The sequence below is a fragment of the Anoplopoma fimbria genome, chromosome 1, assembly GCF_027596085.1.
Source record: "Anoplopoma fimbria isolate UVic2021 breed Golden Eagle Sablefish chromosome 1, Afim_UVic_2022, whole genome shotgun sequence".
Taxonomy (NCBI): domain Eukaryota; kingdom Metazoa; phylum Chordata; class Actinopteri; order Perciformes; family Anoplopomatidae; genus Anoplopoma; species Anoplopoma fimbria.
In genome coordinates this window covers 19,607,262-19,623,954 of record NC_072449.1, presented here as the reverse complement: position 1 = coordinate 19,623,954, position 16,693 = coordinate 19,607,262, and the positions used below count along the sequence as shown (strand labels likewise).

At 41.9% G+C, this 16,693-nt stretch overlaps 2 protein-coding genes across 3 annotated transcripts in view; both read left to right on the top strand.

Moving 5' to 3' along the window:
• The first annotated feature begins 1,580 nt into the window (after positions 1-1,580).
• Positions 1,581-7,829, top strand: rhoub (ras homolog family member Ub). The gene is made up of 3 exons (XM_054602248.1): positions 1,581-1,968; positions 3,909-3,967; positions 5,712-7,829. The coding sequence occupies exons 1-3, from the start codon at positions 1,752-1,754 to the stop codon at positions 6,165-6,167; spliced, it is 732 nt and encodes a 243-aa protein (XP_054458223.1). The 5' UTR covers positions 1,581-1,751; the 3' UTR covers positions 6,168-7,829.
• Positions 7,830-10,962: 3,133 nt separating this feature from the next.
• The window catches only part of rab4b (RAB4B, member RAS oncogene family), a 39,748-nt gene continuing 34,017 nt past the window's right edge, over positions 10,963-16,693 (top strand). For both annotated transcript variants that reach the window (XM_054601243.1, XM_054601235.1), the window contains exon 1: positions 10,963-11,067. In XM_054601243.1, coding sequence (XP_054457218.1) covers positions 10,977-11,067 — 91 coding nt within the window. In that variant the 5' untranslated portion in view covers positions 10,963-10,976. The remainder of the gene's footprint in view (positions 11,068-16,693) is intronic.

The following is a 16,693-nucleotide window of genomic DNA, read 5'->3' as shown; positions in this document are numbered from 1 at the left end:
GGCATATATAAAATAGGTTAATTCTATGATATCCGTCTTCTGAAAGTACTATAGTTAAACAAAATCTAGTGAAATTCACTAATCATTTTAGTAGAACTGTCTCACTGAGTTTGGACTACCAGATGCCCACGTTTTTTTTATGTGGAAGAAAGAATTTACAATCAGGTAATCAGCCATTACATGCATCATAGTAGTACACTGATTATTTTGTATTTTATAAACAGACTTTTTCAGATAGAGAGATGGATTAATAGATGGTCAATATCTTAGAGACTGGTCACAAATAAAATAAAAAAAGACATGATATTATCTAATCAATGGAAAAGACCATGTTATTGGTGCATTGTTTGTTTCTGGCTCAGGTTTCTTAATTCATGTTAATGTACGTATAAGGGCTAATCTCATGTAAAGGTAAAAATGTGGCATGTGCATGTACATGTGAAATGTGTAAACCTTTTGCTTATGGGCCCCTTCATATGTTCACCCTGTCCTGAGAGTTAAGGGCATGTCAGTTTCGCTCAGCTCTTGCAAACAACCACCAGGAGGCGACACAAGTTAAGACATGACTTCAGTCTGATTCAGTGTCCAGTTTGTCTGTCAGATGGAGACAAGGGACCAGGATCACTTCAGCCACTGACAGTTTGAAAAGTTACCCAATCAGAGGGACAGTGACCTTTGATTTTGTCCTTTTCAATACAAATTTCCCTTGATTGAGCTATATTTTTGTCTTTTACTGTGCATTCTCCCAGTAGATAACAGTTTGAGGCCACTGTCTGTTCCTTCTAGGCTCCACTGGCTGCAAATGAAAGTAGGTCAGGTGGTCTGAAATGTCAGTACATCATGTGTCAACCTTTGAATGGACATCAAGGTTGTCCCCAGTCTTCTCAATGGAGAGGACAAGTCTGGACTTGCCCGCACAGGTTATACTCATACTCAATGATCTCATGGCAACCTCACAGTTACTGGTCCAAAAATAAAATTAAGTAAAAAGTATTACATTACATTTACCAGACGCTTTTATCCAAAGCGACTTACAGTCAGTAGTATATTACATATCATTCACCCATTCACACACTGATGACAGGCTACCATGCAAGGTGCCACCATCAGACTCTAACTAACATTCATGCAACATCCAGTCCACACCGATGGCAAGCCTTCGGGAGCAACTTGGGGTTAAGTGTCTTGCCCAAGGACACATCGACTGCCGAAGCCGGGTATCGAACCACCGACCCTCTGATTGGAGAACTCTCCTCTGATTGGAGAACTACCTTGCTCGCCACTACGCCACAGCCGCCCCATATTACCTTATAAAAATGATTTTAAAGAATGAAGAAAAACAAAAAAATGTATGCTGTTTATTTGTCTATTCTAATTTCCCTTGAGAGCACAGTACAAACAGCATCCAAATGTTACACTCTGTTTTATTTCAGACCTCTCTTCTCAACCTTAACCTGTCTGCTCGGCCCTCCGCCGTTGGGAGGTGAAGTGGGAGGGATTAGTCAAATCAATCTGAAGATATAACGCCTTAGACCCGCCCTCGCATCGTAGACTGCAGAGTCCCAGGCTGTGGTCCTGACACAGTGGATTTGGCATCGCGCAGGACAGGAGGACACCTTTTTACGCACGAGTCCCGCACGCGATTTGAAGCAATTTGGCAAACTCGTATTTACAGAGAGGGATCCTTGTTCACATGGTGGGTCCCTTCATCTGCACCTCGAGGAGAGCGCGCTGAAGTGCGAGCTGATTGAATGGTACCCCTACTCAACATGGATTACGGACGGACCATGGCCCCCCCGGTACCCCCGCACAATCCCACACAAACCCGGCCAGGGCAGGGGCAGGAGCGGCTGCTGAAGTGCGTCCTGCTCGGCGACGGGGCGGTGGGCAAAACCAGCCTGGTGGTCAGCTACACTACGAACGGCTACCCGACCAGATACGTCCCTACTGCGTTTGATGACTTCTCAGGTAAACCCAAGATATTGCTATTTCAGTTTCCTTTATTATCTGTTTACATATACAAGGAATATCATCCCTCATATCCCGGATCAGAGATGAGCACAGACCCTGCTGGATTTGCAAAAATGATATATGCTTGTATAACTGAAGTGCATTGAAAATTGCTGTATTGGGGTTGAAGCCAGCGTCCAATTAACATACTTTTTTTTTTTTTTTTTGTTTTTTAATGAAACTGTGGTAACAATTTCCACATTAGAAGTTTGTCTAGTTTTTTCCACCTTCCTTTTTTACTGAACTCATCTTCAACTGTTCATGCTTTGATAGCACCCTTCCATTCTGGTATTTCCCCTATTATCCCATTGTTATGATAGATGTGTTACCTATTATCCGCCTTACATCAGTGTTAATGCACATGAGTTATCCTCCCTGATGTAGCAAGGTTTCCATTTGGCCCGGTTCCACTTTTTCCAACTGACTCACTTGTCCCAGCAAGCTTTGTTTACTGCAAAATAAGAGGACAGAACAAAATACCTGTTTCAAACTGATCAGTGTCGGCATGAATAAAACACACCTGTTGATCACCTTCACAATCACATCTTCAGACTGTCCCTTCTTAGCTTTTCTTCAGAAACTCTTAACACCTAACTCTGTTCTGATGATCACCTATTATGGTCACAGCTGCACACAAGAACATAAACTGACAGTATTGATGAATGGAAAATCCCACATAAACACATGTTATGCCTTTTTACAAATTGAAAGGCATTGTGTCCTGTAAACCTAATTGTAAACTTTTTTTGTCATTTATCTTAGTTAATTATCTGACATTACACTGATGAGCAGTAAAAAATAAACAACTTGGCCAACGCAAATCCCATAAAACACCCGCTGAGAACACACACCACCCTCAGACAAGCGCTGGCTTTACCCTTTACACACAGAACAGAGAGCGTCTCTGGTTCAGGGGTTTTGGATTGCACAACTCTGCCTATTGTTGTCAGCCTTGACCCGTGAGCCCTCTCCTCTATACTGGAATGGGCACATCTGTTGCAGTGGCTCAGAGGCAGAGATTGTCTTTCGCCTCAGCCTGACAGAGGGTGATTGTGCTGCTGGGGCCCTCAATGGTGATGTCATTTCTCAGTGCCCTGGATTCAAAACGTCCTCTTGAAAGCTGACTTATGAGCAGTTACACAATGCCACAGGTGGCAGGGACGCAGAGGAGTGGGAGGCTGGGAGAGGGGACGATAAGAGGGGGTTTTGATCCAGAAAATCAAAGGAGGTATCATATGTCAAGGATTAGGAAATTATTACCCAATGGCGGCTCCCTCTCACTTTCCTTTCATTCTCTCCGCCTGCTCTTTCTCCTTGCTTTTATAATGGTATGATTCCTGTCCTACTACATGAATAGTTCCAGCAAACTCTTTGATCAGGTGGTATGACCGACCACACACTCCAGGCGTATTGTAAATGTTTCCATGTGCCTGCTGCTCTGCATTGTGCTCGCTCTTCTGAAAAGAATAAATGGCCCCATAATGAAACTGTAAGATGACTCATCCACTTTTTTCAATCTGGAAATGAGGCCTATTGAAGACAGTCACCGAACAACCCCCCCATTAGACAACCTTGGAATGGCCTCTGTTAAAACAAAGCAGAGAACAAAGCTCACGGAGTGGTCCGAGCGTCAGTAAAGTGTTATGGTCTCAACAGTAACTGTCAGAGTGGGTGGGCGAGACGGAGCAGGCCGTCTGTGAGCGGGAAGAGCTGAGCAGGGGGTCTTTGTGTTTTCAACTGGCAGGCTTTTGTTTATTCCAGAGAATATTCTGGTGGGTAGTATGTGTGTGAGTGTGTGTCTGAAGTGTCAGGTGTGGGCTTTATGAGCCTACACAGACTTCATTTCATGTTGACAGCTGTGACTTATTATCTCTGTCTGTCTGTTTCTGTGTCCACAGCTGTGGTTCAGGTGGATGGAAACCCGGTGAGACTACAGTTGTGTGACACTGCAGGACAGGTGAGTTTTGGTCACACACAAACACATATTGCATTACACATTTGGAACCCCACGTATGCCCTGCATGCGTCTCAACCTTTGCTACACCCAGATGGCACATTTTATGAAAATTTGGAACAGATATTTGTGTTCCCTTCAGGATTGACTGTAATAACTTAACTTTACATTAAGTGGGATCATCAGGTCAGATACTTTGGTTCATGACCAAATATCTACAAAACTACTGACCCTCCTATCAGCTTCAGCTGTACTTTGCTTTTAGTGCTAATTAGCAAAAGAAAAAATATTGAAAAAGAAATCCGATAGTTTGATAATTTGCAGACATCCTGTTTTTGTGGTCGTCCCAGGTTGCCTTTACTTCACATGGGCCTCTTACCTATTTCGGGTAACTCATCTGTATTGAAATGGGAAAATTCCTAGACTCTGGTGTCAATCTTCATCTGGAATGAAAATAACTCTCCATAGAATAGGTGTTTCTTGTGATGGTGCATTGACAGGGTGCTGAAGGAGAGGGAAAAGCCTGCAGGGTTAGGTTTGAGATGATGATGCCAAAAATACCTTAAATATATTTCTCTCCATCTTTTTGCCGCTAAGGACACCGTGGTGTAGGGCGCTTGCCAGACAAAAGTTACTGACTCATTATTATGTTGGTACTTAAGAACAATCTTGGGAGGAACAGGTTGTGAAAGAGTGTTTTTATTTCCCTGGAGCATGGGTGGTTGTTTCATAATCCGACTCAAAAGAACCCAGCCCTGGGAGCAGCATATTTGACAATCCCAAACGCTGTGAGGGCACTGCCAGTTCTGCACACAATCAAAGACAACTTGGCTGTAAAGTGGAACAAGGTATTTGAACAAGCCCCTAATGCAACCTCACAGCATGTTGCAAGCTGCATGCAAAGTCGTCAGATACCTACTGTTCTTATGCAATTTCATATCAGGGGAGCTTCAGCCAGAAACAGGTTGGGGTGTGCAGAAAAGTGAGAGAGAGAGAGAGAGAGACCAGACAGAAAGAAAGAAACAGTCCAGAGAAAAATGATAACAGCTGCCGCCAAAGCTGATAAACAAAGTTGCTCCTTACTCAGAGATGTTGATGTCTGTATGTTCTGCAGATGGACCTACGTCATCAGATCGTGAAGCACAGCCAAAGCTTGTGTGGGAGTCGATAAGTGTCCACAGTGTAGTTGTTGAGCTCTGCATGTTAACTGTTTGAATTACTGACTGTTTGTGCAGATTGGGTTGTGCTTTAAAACCCGAAGGGAGCCGACACAGGGTGTTGTTTAGGTGAAGAGGGATTAGGAGATGTGTGCTGGAAAGGAGAGGGTTAAGTGAAAGAAGGAGAGGTTTGTGTCCTGTTTCTGCCAACCTTAATCTGTGTACTCAAGGGTGTGGGAGGCCCTTGTTAGTCAAAGCTGTGTGGCTCCAAAGTGTGATTTTTAGGGATTTGCTGTAGATTATATAAATTAGTGGGCAGGGCGTTACTATGTATTAGCACAATATAAACACTATTTGGACAGTTCTTTCACTGATTGATTATGGCACACCTCCCATCCATGTTGTAGTACTGGAGTGTGTTGACCGATTACTGAAGGCGCATTGGTGTGTGGTCAGCCTGGGTGAGAATTGAAGGGAGATAAGTCATCACAAAATAAAGATTTAGAGCTAAATGTTAAGATGAGTGTGCCTGATATTTATAAATCATGGACATCCCCACACTGCTAACTATCTGTTTCTCTCTCCATTAGGATGAGTTTGACAAACTCCGCCACTTCTGCTACAGCCGGACTGACGCCTTGCTGCTCTGCTTCAGCGTGGTCAGCCCGGCATCGTTTCAAAACGTCTGGGAGAAGTGGGTCCCCGAAATCCGCCGCCGCTGCCCCCTTACGCCCGTCCTCCTTGTAGGCACACAGTGCGACCTGCGGCAGGACGTCAAAGTGCTGATCGAGCTGGCGAGGCGGAGGGAGAGGCCTGTGCTAGAGGAGGACGCCAGGGCGCTGTCGGAAAAAATTGGGGCGGTGATGTACGTTGAGTGTTCGGCGCTGACGCAAAAGAATCTGAAGGAGGTGTTTGACGCGGCCATCGCCGTCGGGCTGAGGCAGTCTGACAGGAGAGCGAGGCGGGAGAGGAAGGTCCGCAGCACAGCCGACAAGATGAAGATGCTCTCCAAGTCCTGGTGGAAGAAGTATGTGTGTGTCCAGTAGGAAGTGAGGAGACTCCTGGGACTGATGATGAAACTGGAACTGCTGACCTTTTGGGGGGGACTGGATGTAAGGACTTATTTTACGTTCACCTGGACGACCCCAGCTGTGGTAGCCAGAATAACTTTAATTCGGTGGAGGAGCAGCACAACAGAGGCAAAGTGAGCCTATCGGAGCTGGAGAGTTGTTGCAGAAATCATCTCTGTTGGTGCCCAAAAGTCAGAGACCCCGAGGCTGTAACCAACGTCTGCTCCTCAGAGCCAGTCTGAACTGTTAAATATGACTGTGACCTAGCATTCAACCAAAAAAGATGGAGCTAATAAAGTTTAATGGCACATACCATACTGGACATGTCCAAAGGAAACATAAGCTGACTTGGAAGGGGAGGTTTCCAGACGGTGATGTTATGTACTAAAAGTGTACTCCTCCCATGTGTCTGATTGTATGCCCTTCTCTAACAAAGTATATTATTTTCTATGTTTTACACTGTAATTCCCCAACACTTCTTACACATTTATTTAACTAAAATCAGAACATGAAGTTCATGTAAACTAGCTTCAATCCCCAATCAAAGATGCAATAATTCTACAGTTGAGAGACAAAGCCAATCCTGCACCCTGTTTCCTTAATCAGAAGCAACTCCAGTGACCACACATTTGTCTGGTCAGCAACTCTTTTGGATTTCAATCAAATGTAAATGAGTATAAATTATTTTTAAATCAGATTTTCTTGTGGCGTTCTCTACACCATGTCTGTGCCACATGTTGAAGTGTTGTTACAGCTGTCACACTTTTAGTCCACGACACAGTTAGAGGTCTGTAAGCACCTCACCAATACACACCTTCTACAGTACATTAATGCCATCAAACATTAACAGAGGAAACCTACTGATACCTATTGATGTTGTTTACCCAATCTATTCTGGATAACACACGCCTGTTCTTCAGCTTTACCTGAACTGTTAAAAAAAAAGAACTTTACTGGTTTACAAGGTTGCTGCAATAAATTGGGTGGTGCCGCTGTTAATTGCACTTATCGCACACAGTCCAAACACACCACTGAATTCGCCATGCAATGGCTTTTGGAGCAGTGGTGTGGATTAGATATAGAGCAATTTAACCCATCTGTGGAGATTTAGATGTAGGTTTACTCAGTGTCACTGAAACATAAGTGGCTGATCTGCATGTTCCCTGCACCGCCCACCAGTTCGGATGATCACAGGGTCTCTCTGTTATTGCAGTCGTGGCCTTAAACAGATAATTATTCGTCTTTCTCAGTCAGTAAATTGGAGCGCTTTCCTCTTTCCAAATTATACAGTAAATGAGGTGAAATCACCAAAGAGACTGATTCTATGTTTGCTTCTTATTTTTCAGAAGCCTGTCATTCAGCTCTGTCTATTTATCTGTTCCTTCTGGGCCAATAACTGATCAGCAGCAATACAGAGCAGATGTATGAAATATTGTACGTCATTATGTATGTTACATAGTAATCATTTATGATGTTTGTAATGTCATCAGGATAAATCTGCGTGTACATATATAAGTGACTCAGTCATTGGCTGTGCTGTCCAACTCTAAATGGTACTTACAGTATGAGTGTTTCACTTGGTGTCTGATTTTTGGCCGGAGAGCATTTTGTTGAGCTGAATGAGCAGAACAAAATAAAATGTGAAATATTTAACCTGTTTTCACTGTTGACTCTTCCATGGAGATATGTAATCACGACTGTCACACTGAAGAGAAAATCATGTGATGATAAGAATGAGCAGTGTGTGTAACACGCTTGCTTTCTGAGGTCAAAGGTTATTGGAGTGTGAGTAAGTGTGTTATATATGTTTTGCATGTGCTTCAGCAGGAAATTTCTATTATAGAACATATCCAAAAAGAAAGACCTGGTCGAAAATACAGATGTTTCAAACCAAAATGTAGGTCAGTTGGATATTTGCCAAAAGTGCAAAAAACTTTTACGAGTCTTAAGTGGAAACACACATTGTGAATAAAAGTCATTAAAGGCCATTTTCACACCATTTTGACATGTCATTGCAGAGTAAACACAGGTGTATTTAATTACAGAAATGATGGCCCTTGTCCATCTTGGAGTGCTAGGGCCCTGGTACTGTGCATGCTGGCTCAATGGAATGGCTGTGACACACTTAACAGAACTGAACCATAATACATTTTAGCATAACAACTGAGTTTACCCTACTATGACTTGTGAAAATGGCTTCTGTGAAAATGTATTAGTATAAGGGTGACGTCCACATTCATTCATTATTAAGTGTAGTTTAATTGACATGAGAATGAGCTCATCAATTTTTACACAACTACAATAATTTTGAGGATGGCCAACACTTATTTTAATGTGGTACTTATAAAAGATAAAATATTCACCATATAGTCCACTATAAAGCATTCTCACTATTTTTGTTGTCTTATTAGGAATTATTTTACCCTACATAGTCAGCTCATATTATCCCATAATGACATGTAAAAAGGGACCTACATATGACCTCTAACCATATACAGTGGACAATTGCTGAATGTGTAATAACAAAAGTAGTTTTTAAATTTCGCCATCAGAGTCCCTTTCCTACATAGTGTCTCGTGTATAAGTAAACAATGTCAGCCACAGCCAGTCTCTAAAATTAACTCAAAGCTATATTTTTAAGAGAGTTAAGAGTTAAATGTGACTTCAAAGATTTAGCCTCAGTGGTTTTGCCGGCACCGAGACTTCTAACTATGCAGGATCAGATGATTATAATTGCCTGAAATAGGCTTTTTCCTCCTATTCATAGCTATGTGTCTACACCACAGTGCACAACAATGGGCAGAGAATGACAGTTAGCTGGGTATCTTGTACTTGTTCGGGAGTTCTAATGATAGGGTAGGCGGCTAAAAGAGAGTTTTAGTCGTCTGGCAGACTGCAGATGAGTATGTTGTCCAGCCTCAGAGTGGGTAAAAAGTGGTGCCAAGTGGTCTAATTATGATAGTCTGGATGGCTCCACTTTCTACCAATATTTTATCAAGAAAACCCCAGTGTTGTGTCCTACAGCAGCCATCTTGAGAAACGTCCTGTGATTTGGCATTGTGGCTTGTGTGTTTGACTGTAATATCTACCTGTCTGAAAGTTATTGTCTTTGGTGGGAATATTGAGCTGTCAATCATGAAACTAACAGACAGAAAAGCCCATGGGCCTACATCTCTTGCATTTCACGGTGAGAAACTGTGTATGCTCGAGTGGCTCTCAAGCTAACAAACATTGTTCTGCTCAATATAAATACCAAAACTTAGAGAGCCCGGTTTTAAGAAAAACATAATGTGGAGGTATTTGCAGGACCATGTCAACTTAAAACAAGTTAATGAGCCCACACGACTATGGAAATAACAAAATATCAATTTCATGGTCATAGGTTCACAAGGGCAAAACTGTGTGGCTCAGTCTGATGGCTTCAAGTAGAGCTGCTCAGTTTCTCTCAGAGAAATATTGCGCACAAAGAATGAGAGAAATGACTAGCTTGTTACACTTAGATTTTTGTATGTATTAAACAAACAAGATATAACATGTTAATCCATGAGCTTTAGAGGTGGTTGAAAACAGTTTTATTTGCCTTTATGCTATCACAATTATCACCGCAAGAAAGCAGATAAGCATTTTATTTAAAAATTGTAACTATTCTTTTGAGATAAAGTCTTAAAACTATGACATATACAACAAGCATGTGTTCGGTGCATAATGGTAGAATGTGAACTTTTATTTATGCAATTGAATCCCTCAAATTCCTGGAATTGGTACTGGCTTGTTACTGGTAGCTTTGGCCCTGGACAGACGTCCCTTTTAATAAATGTTGGGTGAGATAACGGTGTGAATGGGTGGCCCAGTCAGCTGTAAAAACTCAGTTGGTCGTTGAACTTTTCAGTCCTGTAAACCCCATTCCTTACATAACTTCTGAGAATCTTTTAGGTAACACGTGAACTCTGACTCCACATGAAAGGGCAGCTCTGTAATCAGTTTTGATGTCTTAAAGTTGGTGAAGGATTTCTCCAGCACCCCCTCTGATGATTGCCAGCATAATGACTGGAGCTCAGCCCATGGGGCGGGATTACTAAGGGACATTAACAATGTCGATCAGGTCTGTGCGGTGGGAAGGGATCCAACCAGTAGACTGTGGTCCACTTTGTACATTGTCTTTAGGATTAACTGTTTCCCAATCTCTTGTAATGCGATGCAATACGTCTGGGGCCATGATTAAAAGACACCCACACGTAGACTTAACCAACGATCGAGTACAGTTCATTATTCTTGACAGAAATCTGCCTTCAAGGTATGTCAAAGACCCCAGTCGCCCTCCCGTAAGAAGCTACTACAGTGACCTGTTCTCACGTTCTCATAATTCACAGTACTACAAGCGTTGAGTTCTTTGTGATTATGACATACAGATTTAATGAGATTTTTCAAACTTTTTTTAACAAGGAACCCCTAACCAGTGCAAAACATTTTTGGTGGACAGTTGACAGTTTACGTAATTCATGATTACATTGAAAATATAAATAAAAAATATAAAATGTGATTCATCAAACTTAAAAGTAAGGGGCCTTACTTATAGGCCCCTTTATTGCCATTTTTCTTCCATCCATCCACCAGAAGCTCTTAGACTTTCCCCCCTCCATCACCTGACTGCCCCACCTATTTACACACCTGTTCCCACTTCTCTCATCTACTCTGCAGTCGCCTGGCCTTCCCCGCCCACCTGCTCACCTGCATCTCGGTCCCTCATCACCCGCTCAGTTCATAACTGCCCATTAATGCCATGCCATGACAAAGATTTTGAGCCACCAGAACTGGATCCGGACCTTAACTTGGATCCAGTACCTGCCCCTGCTTGCCTTTCTATCTGTGCCTGAAAGTAAGTCTATAAACATACAGCATACTGTGAATTAATCACTGAACTGATCCTTAAACTCTTAAATATATCTGAATATGGGTTGTTGGTGGTCTTGTTTGACAACAGTGTGTTACAGTGTGAGACAGGTATTCAGTGTAGTTCTTTACAACTGCACTGTCCTCACCACCTGCATTGTACTGCACCACTTGGAACAGTAAAAAGCACAGAAAAAAATAGAGGTCAAACAGTCATTAATATAAAGTGAATATAGAAACAGAAATCAGCTGCTAAGTGAACAGAGATTATTGGAGAGAGAAATTAATTTCTGTTGGAGTTGATTTATGGATAAAAATATTTTGTCTAAGCTCTCTTTTCATTTCTTCTTAGATCTAAAGCCACAAACCTGCTGTTAGCTAACCCTTCGGTTGCAGGAGTGGCCTGTCTGGCATGCAACAGTATGGCGTTGCTTGCAGGATTATGTTTTAATAAGCTTATATAAACACCCCCCACAGTGTGGTCTCATTAATGGAAGCTAATTGAGTCGCTCTGTCCCGGGGTCAGCAGGGCCTCTTTGAACAGCTCAGTGTTTTGCTATAAAGAGGCCCATCTCTGCCTCCACAACATCTGTCCTGTGGTCTGTGGAACATGTGTCTTATCCTCAGGCAAACTGTTTGGACATGCACATTTTTGTATTTTTTTTTGCATTTGCACATGTACAGTGTATTTATTTAAAGGGGTTTCAACTCTAGCCTCCAGGTTCATTCATATTAAAATGACTAAATGATACCTTCTTGCTCAAGCAAATTCTTTGTAAATCAGTTTAGCTATTTGTCAACCTGACACAGTTCTTTGTCCTTATTTCACTATGGCGTTAGACTCCTAAGTTTCCTTGAGCCTTGCTTGTGTTTTGATCCTTCTGTATGATTTTATATTTAATTAATTTGTTATATTTAGCCATGCTAGCGGCATGGTGACCCGTATCTTGTTTGAGTTTTAACATTGGTAAGGACCACATGAAAAGTCTTTTTTAAATAGGTTTTTGTTGTCATCCATATTGTGTGCAATTATAATGTCATTTTTAAAAGCAAACTTTGGGAATACATTTGAAGTGAACAAAATGGAGGGTTATCCACTTTACCACATGGCCTACTACCTGTAGTCTAAAGACATCCTCTGTCTTTGCTCATACATATTCTCTACTGGACTCTTGTGAGAGGTTAATCAGTAAAGCCATTACAGAAGTAAGCTTCCATCCCCTTCTTTCTTATAACTTAAGATTTGACTGGCTAATGTTTTAGCATACAATACACACTTGCACACTTGCAATTTCCAGGAGTTCATAGTTTGTTGCTTTATTCACAAATGCACACGCCTGTGTTCTTGTCACATGTGACCTTTAACACTATATAGTGTTGTTTAAAGAGGTAAACACAGGAAAATGTAGTGCCATTTCACTAGGTTTATGGTTGAGCAAACGGCTTAAAAGATAATTAACCTGTGTTGAGATGACAGAAGCGGCTCCATATCTGTTCCTTATCAGTAACTCTGCTACATAATGGAAACTTCTCTCCATTGAAGATTATAGTTAATAATTAACTTGAGTTATGTCTGAATTTTCCGTGTTACCTTACGTTAAACATTTTAGATTTATATTGTTTGGTGTTCGGACACTAACCAGATGCTATGTGCTTCTTGATAAAGAGAGCATCTGCTGTTAGCAGAGCGTCTCAAGTTACCTGCACTGTACTTTGTTTTCGGTGTTTATTGCCAAATGGTATCTGGGGCATGAAGAGTAGTCTTTCCCTGACTCTGGGATGTAAAGTTGCTGATGAAACTGGAGCACATGAGTACAGGCTTTAGGGTCTAATTCAATAAGGTTTGGATTTCCAAGAGGAACCACTCTTTTAAGTTTTTCTTCCCTCGGTAGATCATATTTCCTGGTTTGAATCTAACTGTACGTCTGATGTCACTTAGAGTGATTGTGATTGGCTCACAGCTGCAGCCCACTTGGCTGATGTTATCTGATTGGCCTCGAGAGACATACATTGTCCTCTGTGTTGAAATGGTTCATGGGTATAGTGACCTCATTTACTCTGGGACATACGTGAATATTTTCTTCTCCTTTCTTCCTTGTCTCGCTCTCTCCTTTGTTCGTGTTTGTATCTCTTTATCATGTGCTTCCCCTTTCGTTCCTTTGCCTCTATCACTTGCTCTCTATCAGTTTATTTTGTTGGCGTTCCCCCATTCTGTGTTTGATTGCGAACAGCCTGTGGTGCTTTGATCACTCATATGGGAAAGATAAGGATACTGTGTGTGTTTTTGTATCCACATGCACACACACACACACACACACACACACACACACACACACACACACACACACACACACACACACACACACACACACACACACACACACACACACACACACACACACACACACACACACACACACACACACACACACATTTATGCCCTGCTTTCCCTGGCCTTGATGTCGTCCTTTAGTTTACCACTGTTTGGACTGCAAATCCAATAGCCTTCGGTTTGACTGATTTACACAGGACAAAGACACCTCAGATAACATACGGATGAATCACTGGCTTTAATACTGATCACACACCCTGACTGAGTGTTTTCAAACATCCTTTCAGAGTTTGCATTATCAACAAAAGTGCAATTTGATTCCTAGAGTAAAAATATGCCAATGAAATCAGTCCACGGGTTTAGTGGTCACTAATAATGTCAGAGGTGGAAGCTGATTATTTACCCACCCCTGTGACTCATTAGTGGCCTGACCAGCTCAACAGGACTGATGGACCAAAGTGTTCCTTATTGCAAAAGTAAACAGATTGTTTTGTTCCACGCATGCAATGTTGACTTAGCTTGTGGTTGACTCTCCCTCCAAGAAAAATAGACAGCATCAGCTGAAGTGACAAAGTAATCTAGCGGCTGTAGGACTCTCACTCTTGTCCGTCTGGAGCAAAAGAGGAAATAGTGTGACATAATTATGGAGCCACAGGGTCCGCAGAGAGAGGAAGTCAGGTCAATGGATGGTTTAAAAAAAGGTCTGTATTTGACCTCGGGGATCATGGGAAAACAATCAGCGTTTTTTGGGGGGGGCCAGGTTTGTTCCCTTATCTTTACCAGGCAGGTATTTTTAGCCTCTAGACAATGTTGTTGGTCCTATTGTCTTTCAGTCGGTTGATCCCCCATGTTTGTTTATGTTGAACTGTAATAATTTTGGTGATCCCCATGACTTTTCTTCTAGTGCCAATACCTGCAATAGTATTGACATTCCCATCAGCCATACTTTGTGTTTAGTGCTGATTAGTAAAAGATAGCATGCTTAACTAAGATGGTGAGCAAGTCGGACATTATTGCTCAACATAAGGGTCTGCAATTGGGAGCATGTTAGCGATGTGCCCAATGTGAGCATTTAGTTCAAAGCACAGCTTCACAGAGTTGCTCACATGGCTGATCAATACAAATATATATTCCATATTAGATGTTTAATTTAGATTTTTTGGGGGAAATGTTTGTAGTTTAAATGTATTTGTTTACTTATAACAAAAACTTATATTAAATATTGCAGGTTTAGTGGAATCATTTTTCCTTTTTCCAGTTTTCCTTACACTCTTGTTGCATCGTCTTGAAGATATATACTTTCCCTAATTTAAATAGTTTGAGTGCCTGAAGCAGGTAAATGTTGCATTACTTAATTATGAGTTTGAAACTGAACTGAAACAGTTTGAGATGAATAAGTGGATCAGTGTATTAAAGTGACTGCGTGACCTCTTTCTCAGTTCATGGCACTGGATCAACACATATGCTGTCCTGCTTAAACTGAGGAGATGCATCTTGATGGGAAACAGAACCACTCGTGGCTAGGGACTCTCTGTTCTCCTCTCTGCTTGTACTTACTGATGGACACATCAGAAATCTGGATCTGGACCCATAGAGGCTTTAGCTCTGCAAGCCCAGACCAAGCCAGCTGTTGGCAGTTAGGAGGCCAGTTATGTAAGCGTGTCCCTCTCTCCCTGTGAGGCTCAGCTCCTCGCCTCACGCCACGCTGTGCATAAAGCTCTTTATCGGTAACTGAGATAACACCTGCAGAAGCGGTCCACTTCCATGTCCCTGTACAGTGGAGCAATTTTACGGCTGGCTGAAAAAAACAACAGGGTTCAACTTGTAGCTCTGACATACTTTTAGTTCTACACTGCTCTTTTTTTTGCACATTTTGTAACAAGTTCTTTGATTTGTGCTCCAATGCGTGCTCTCTCTCACCCACTTTATCACCCTCACTCTTGGCGGTCTTTCCCTTGTGGTCTTTTGTTTCTTCCACACCCACGCTCACTCCCGTTTCCACCCCTCACCCCGCTTTCTTTCTCTTTCTAGAGTTGCCCTTTATCCCACTTCTGAATATCTGCATTCACTTTCCTAAACGAGTACCAACAACAATGACTTATTCTTCAGGCTCTGGCCAACAGAATGACCTTAACCTTTTCCCCTCTTTGCCCTCTCAGTCACTTTCTTTTATATCTTTTTTTTATATCTTTTCCACTACACCCGCTTAACTTTTTCCTCCTTTTTCCATTATAGTATACTTCATAGACCCTCTCTGTTGTCTTGTACTTCCTCAACACACTCTTCTATAAACCACAAGGGTATTTACCAATCCATCCTACATCACCACCAAGACCACTAACACACACATGCGTACACTCCTGAATCTGCCAGACCAAGTAGTCTTTCATCCCCAACAGTGAGCTCACACTGAGGCTGTGTTTGTCCACTGAAGTCAAAAGCCGAGCTGCCCTCAATGATTGATTACTAAGTAATCCCTCAGTAACAACACAACACATACTAAAATCACTGTTGCAGCGTGCGCTCCAGCGTACATCAGGTAACAAGAACCCAGAGACAGATCACATAATTGGCCTGACGATCATCACTGTCCCCCTCTTTCACCAGAGGATATAAATGCTTCCATTTTTAGTGTTTAATTGCGGAAGCCATTACTGTGATCCACAAAAACACAGCGGCCCTAACTAGAGTCGAACTGTGAGCTGCGACCCTGCGACCTCAGCCCCCGGCTAGCTTTGAAACCTGAGAAAGCAGCCCTAACCTCTGACCTTTTGCCTTCCACCTCCCATGGTAAGAGGAGTCCCCTCTTTCTCCCCCTTTCGGACAGGATGTGACCCATATGAGGGGCTCTGTAGGAGGGCCTTGACCCCAGACACTGTCCAGACTAAGTGTCTGGACCAACATGATCTGAGCAGACAACAAGATGCAAGAGGTTCAGATAAGTGTTAAAATAACAATCAGTATTTTTATCATCACATAGTTTATTTACTATCAATTATGTATCATCGTTTATCATTTATAAATATTTCTGAACGTCTCTTCTATTATCTCAGCCATTGAGATTAATACTGATTACTGATCTCAAGCAAGTGACTGTAAGTAGATTTTTTAATGGAAACAAATGGCTGCCTTGCATGGAGGAGAAATACATTAAGATATACAGAAAAATGGTTACAAGAAGTGTAATTCTTGCTTTAAATTATGGATACTATTTATCCAGCATTGATTCACTAAAGTGACTATGCCAGTTTTGATTTACAATATAATAGAAGAAATGTCT

What these genes read in the sequence shown, in the direction of transcription:
- rhoub (XM_054602248.1), top strand. Translation starts at nt 1,752, where the DNA reads ATGGTACCCCTACTCAACATGGATTACGGACGGACCATGGCCCCCCCG. An exon ending in TGCGTTTGATGACTTCTCAG is followed by an intron (nt 1,969 to 3,908) that starts GTAAACCCAAGA and finishes CTGTGTCCACAG; the next exon opens with CTGTGGTTCAGGTGGATGGA. An exon ending in TGTGTGACACTGCAGGACAG is followed by an intron (nt 3,968 to 5,711) that starts GTGAGTTTTGGT and finishes TCTCTCCATTAG; the next exon opens with GATGAGTTTGACAAACTCCG.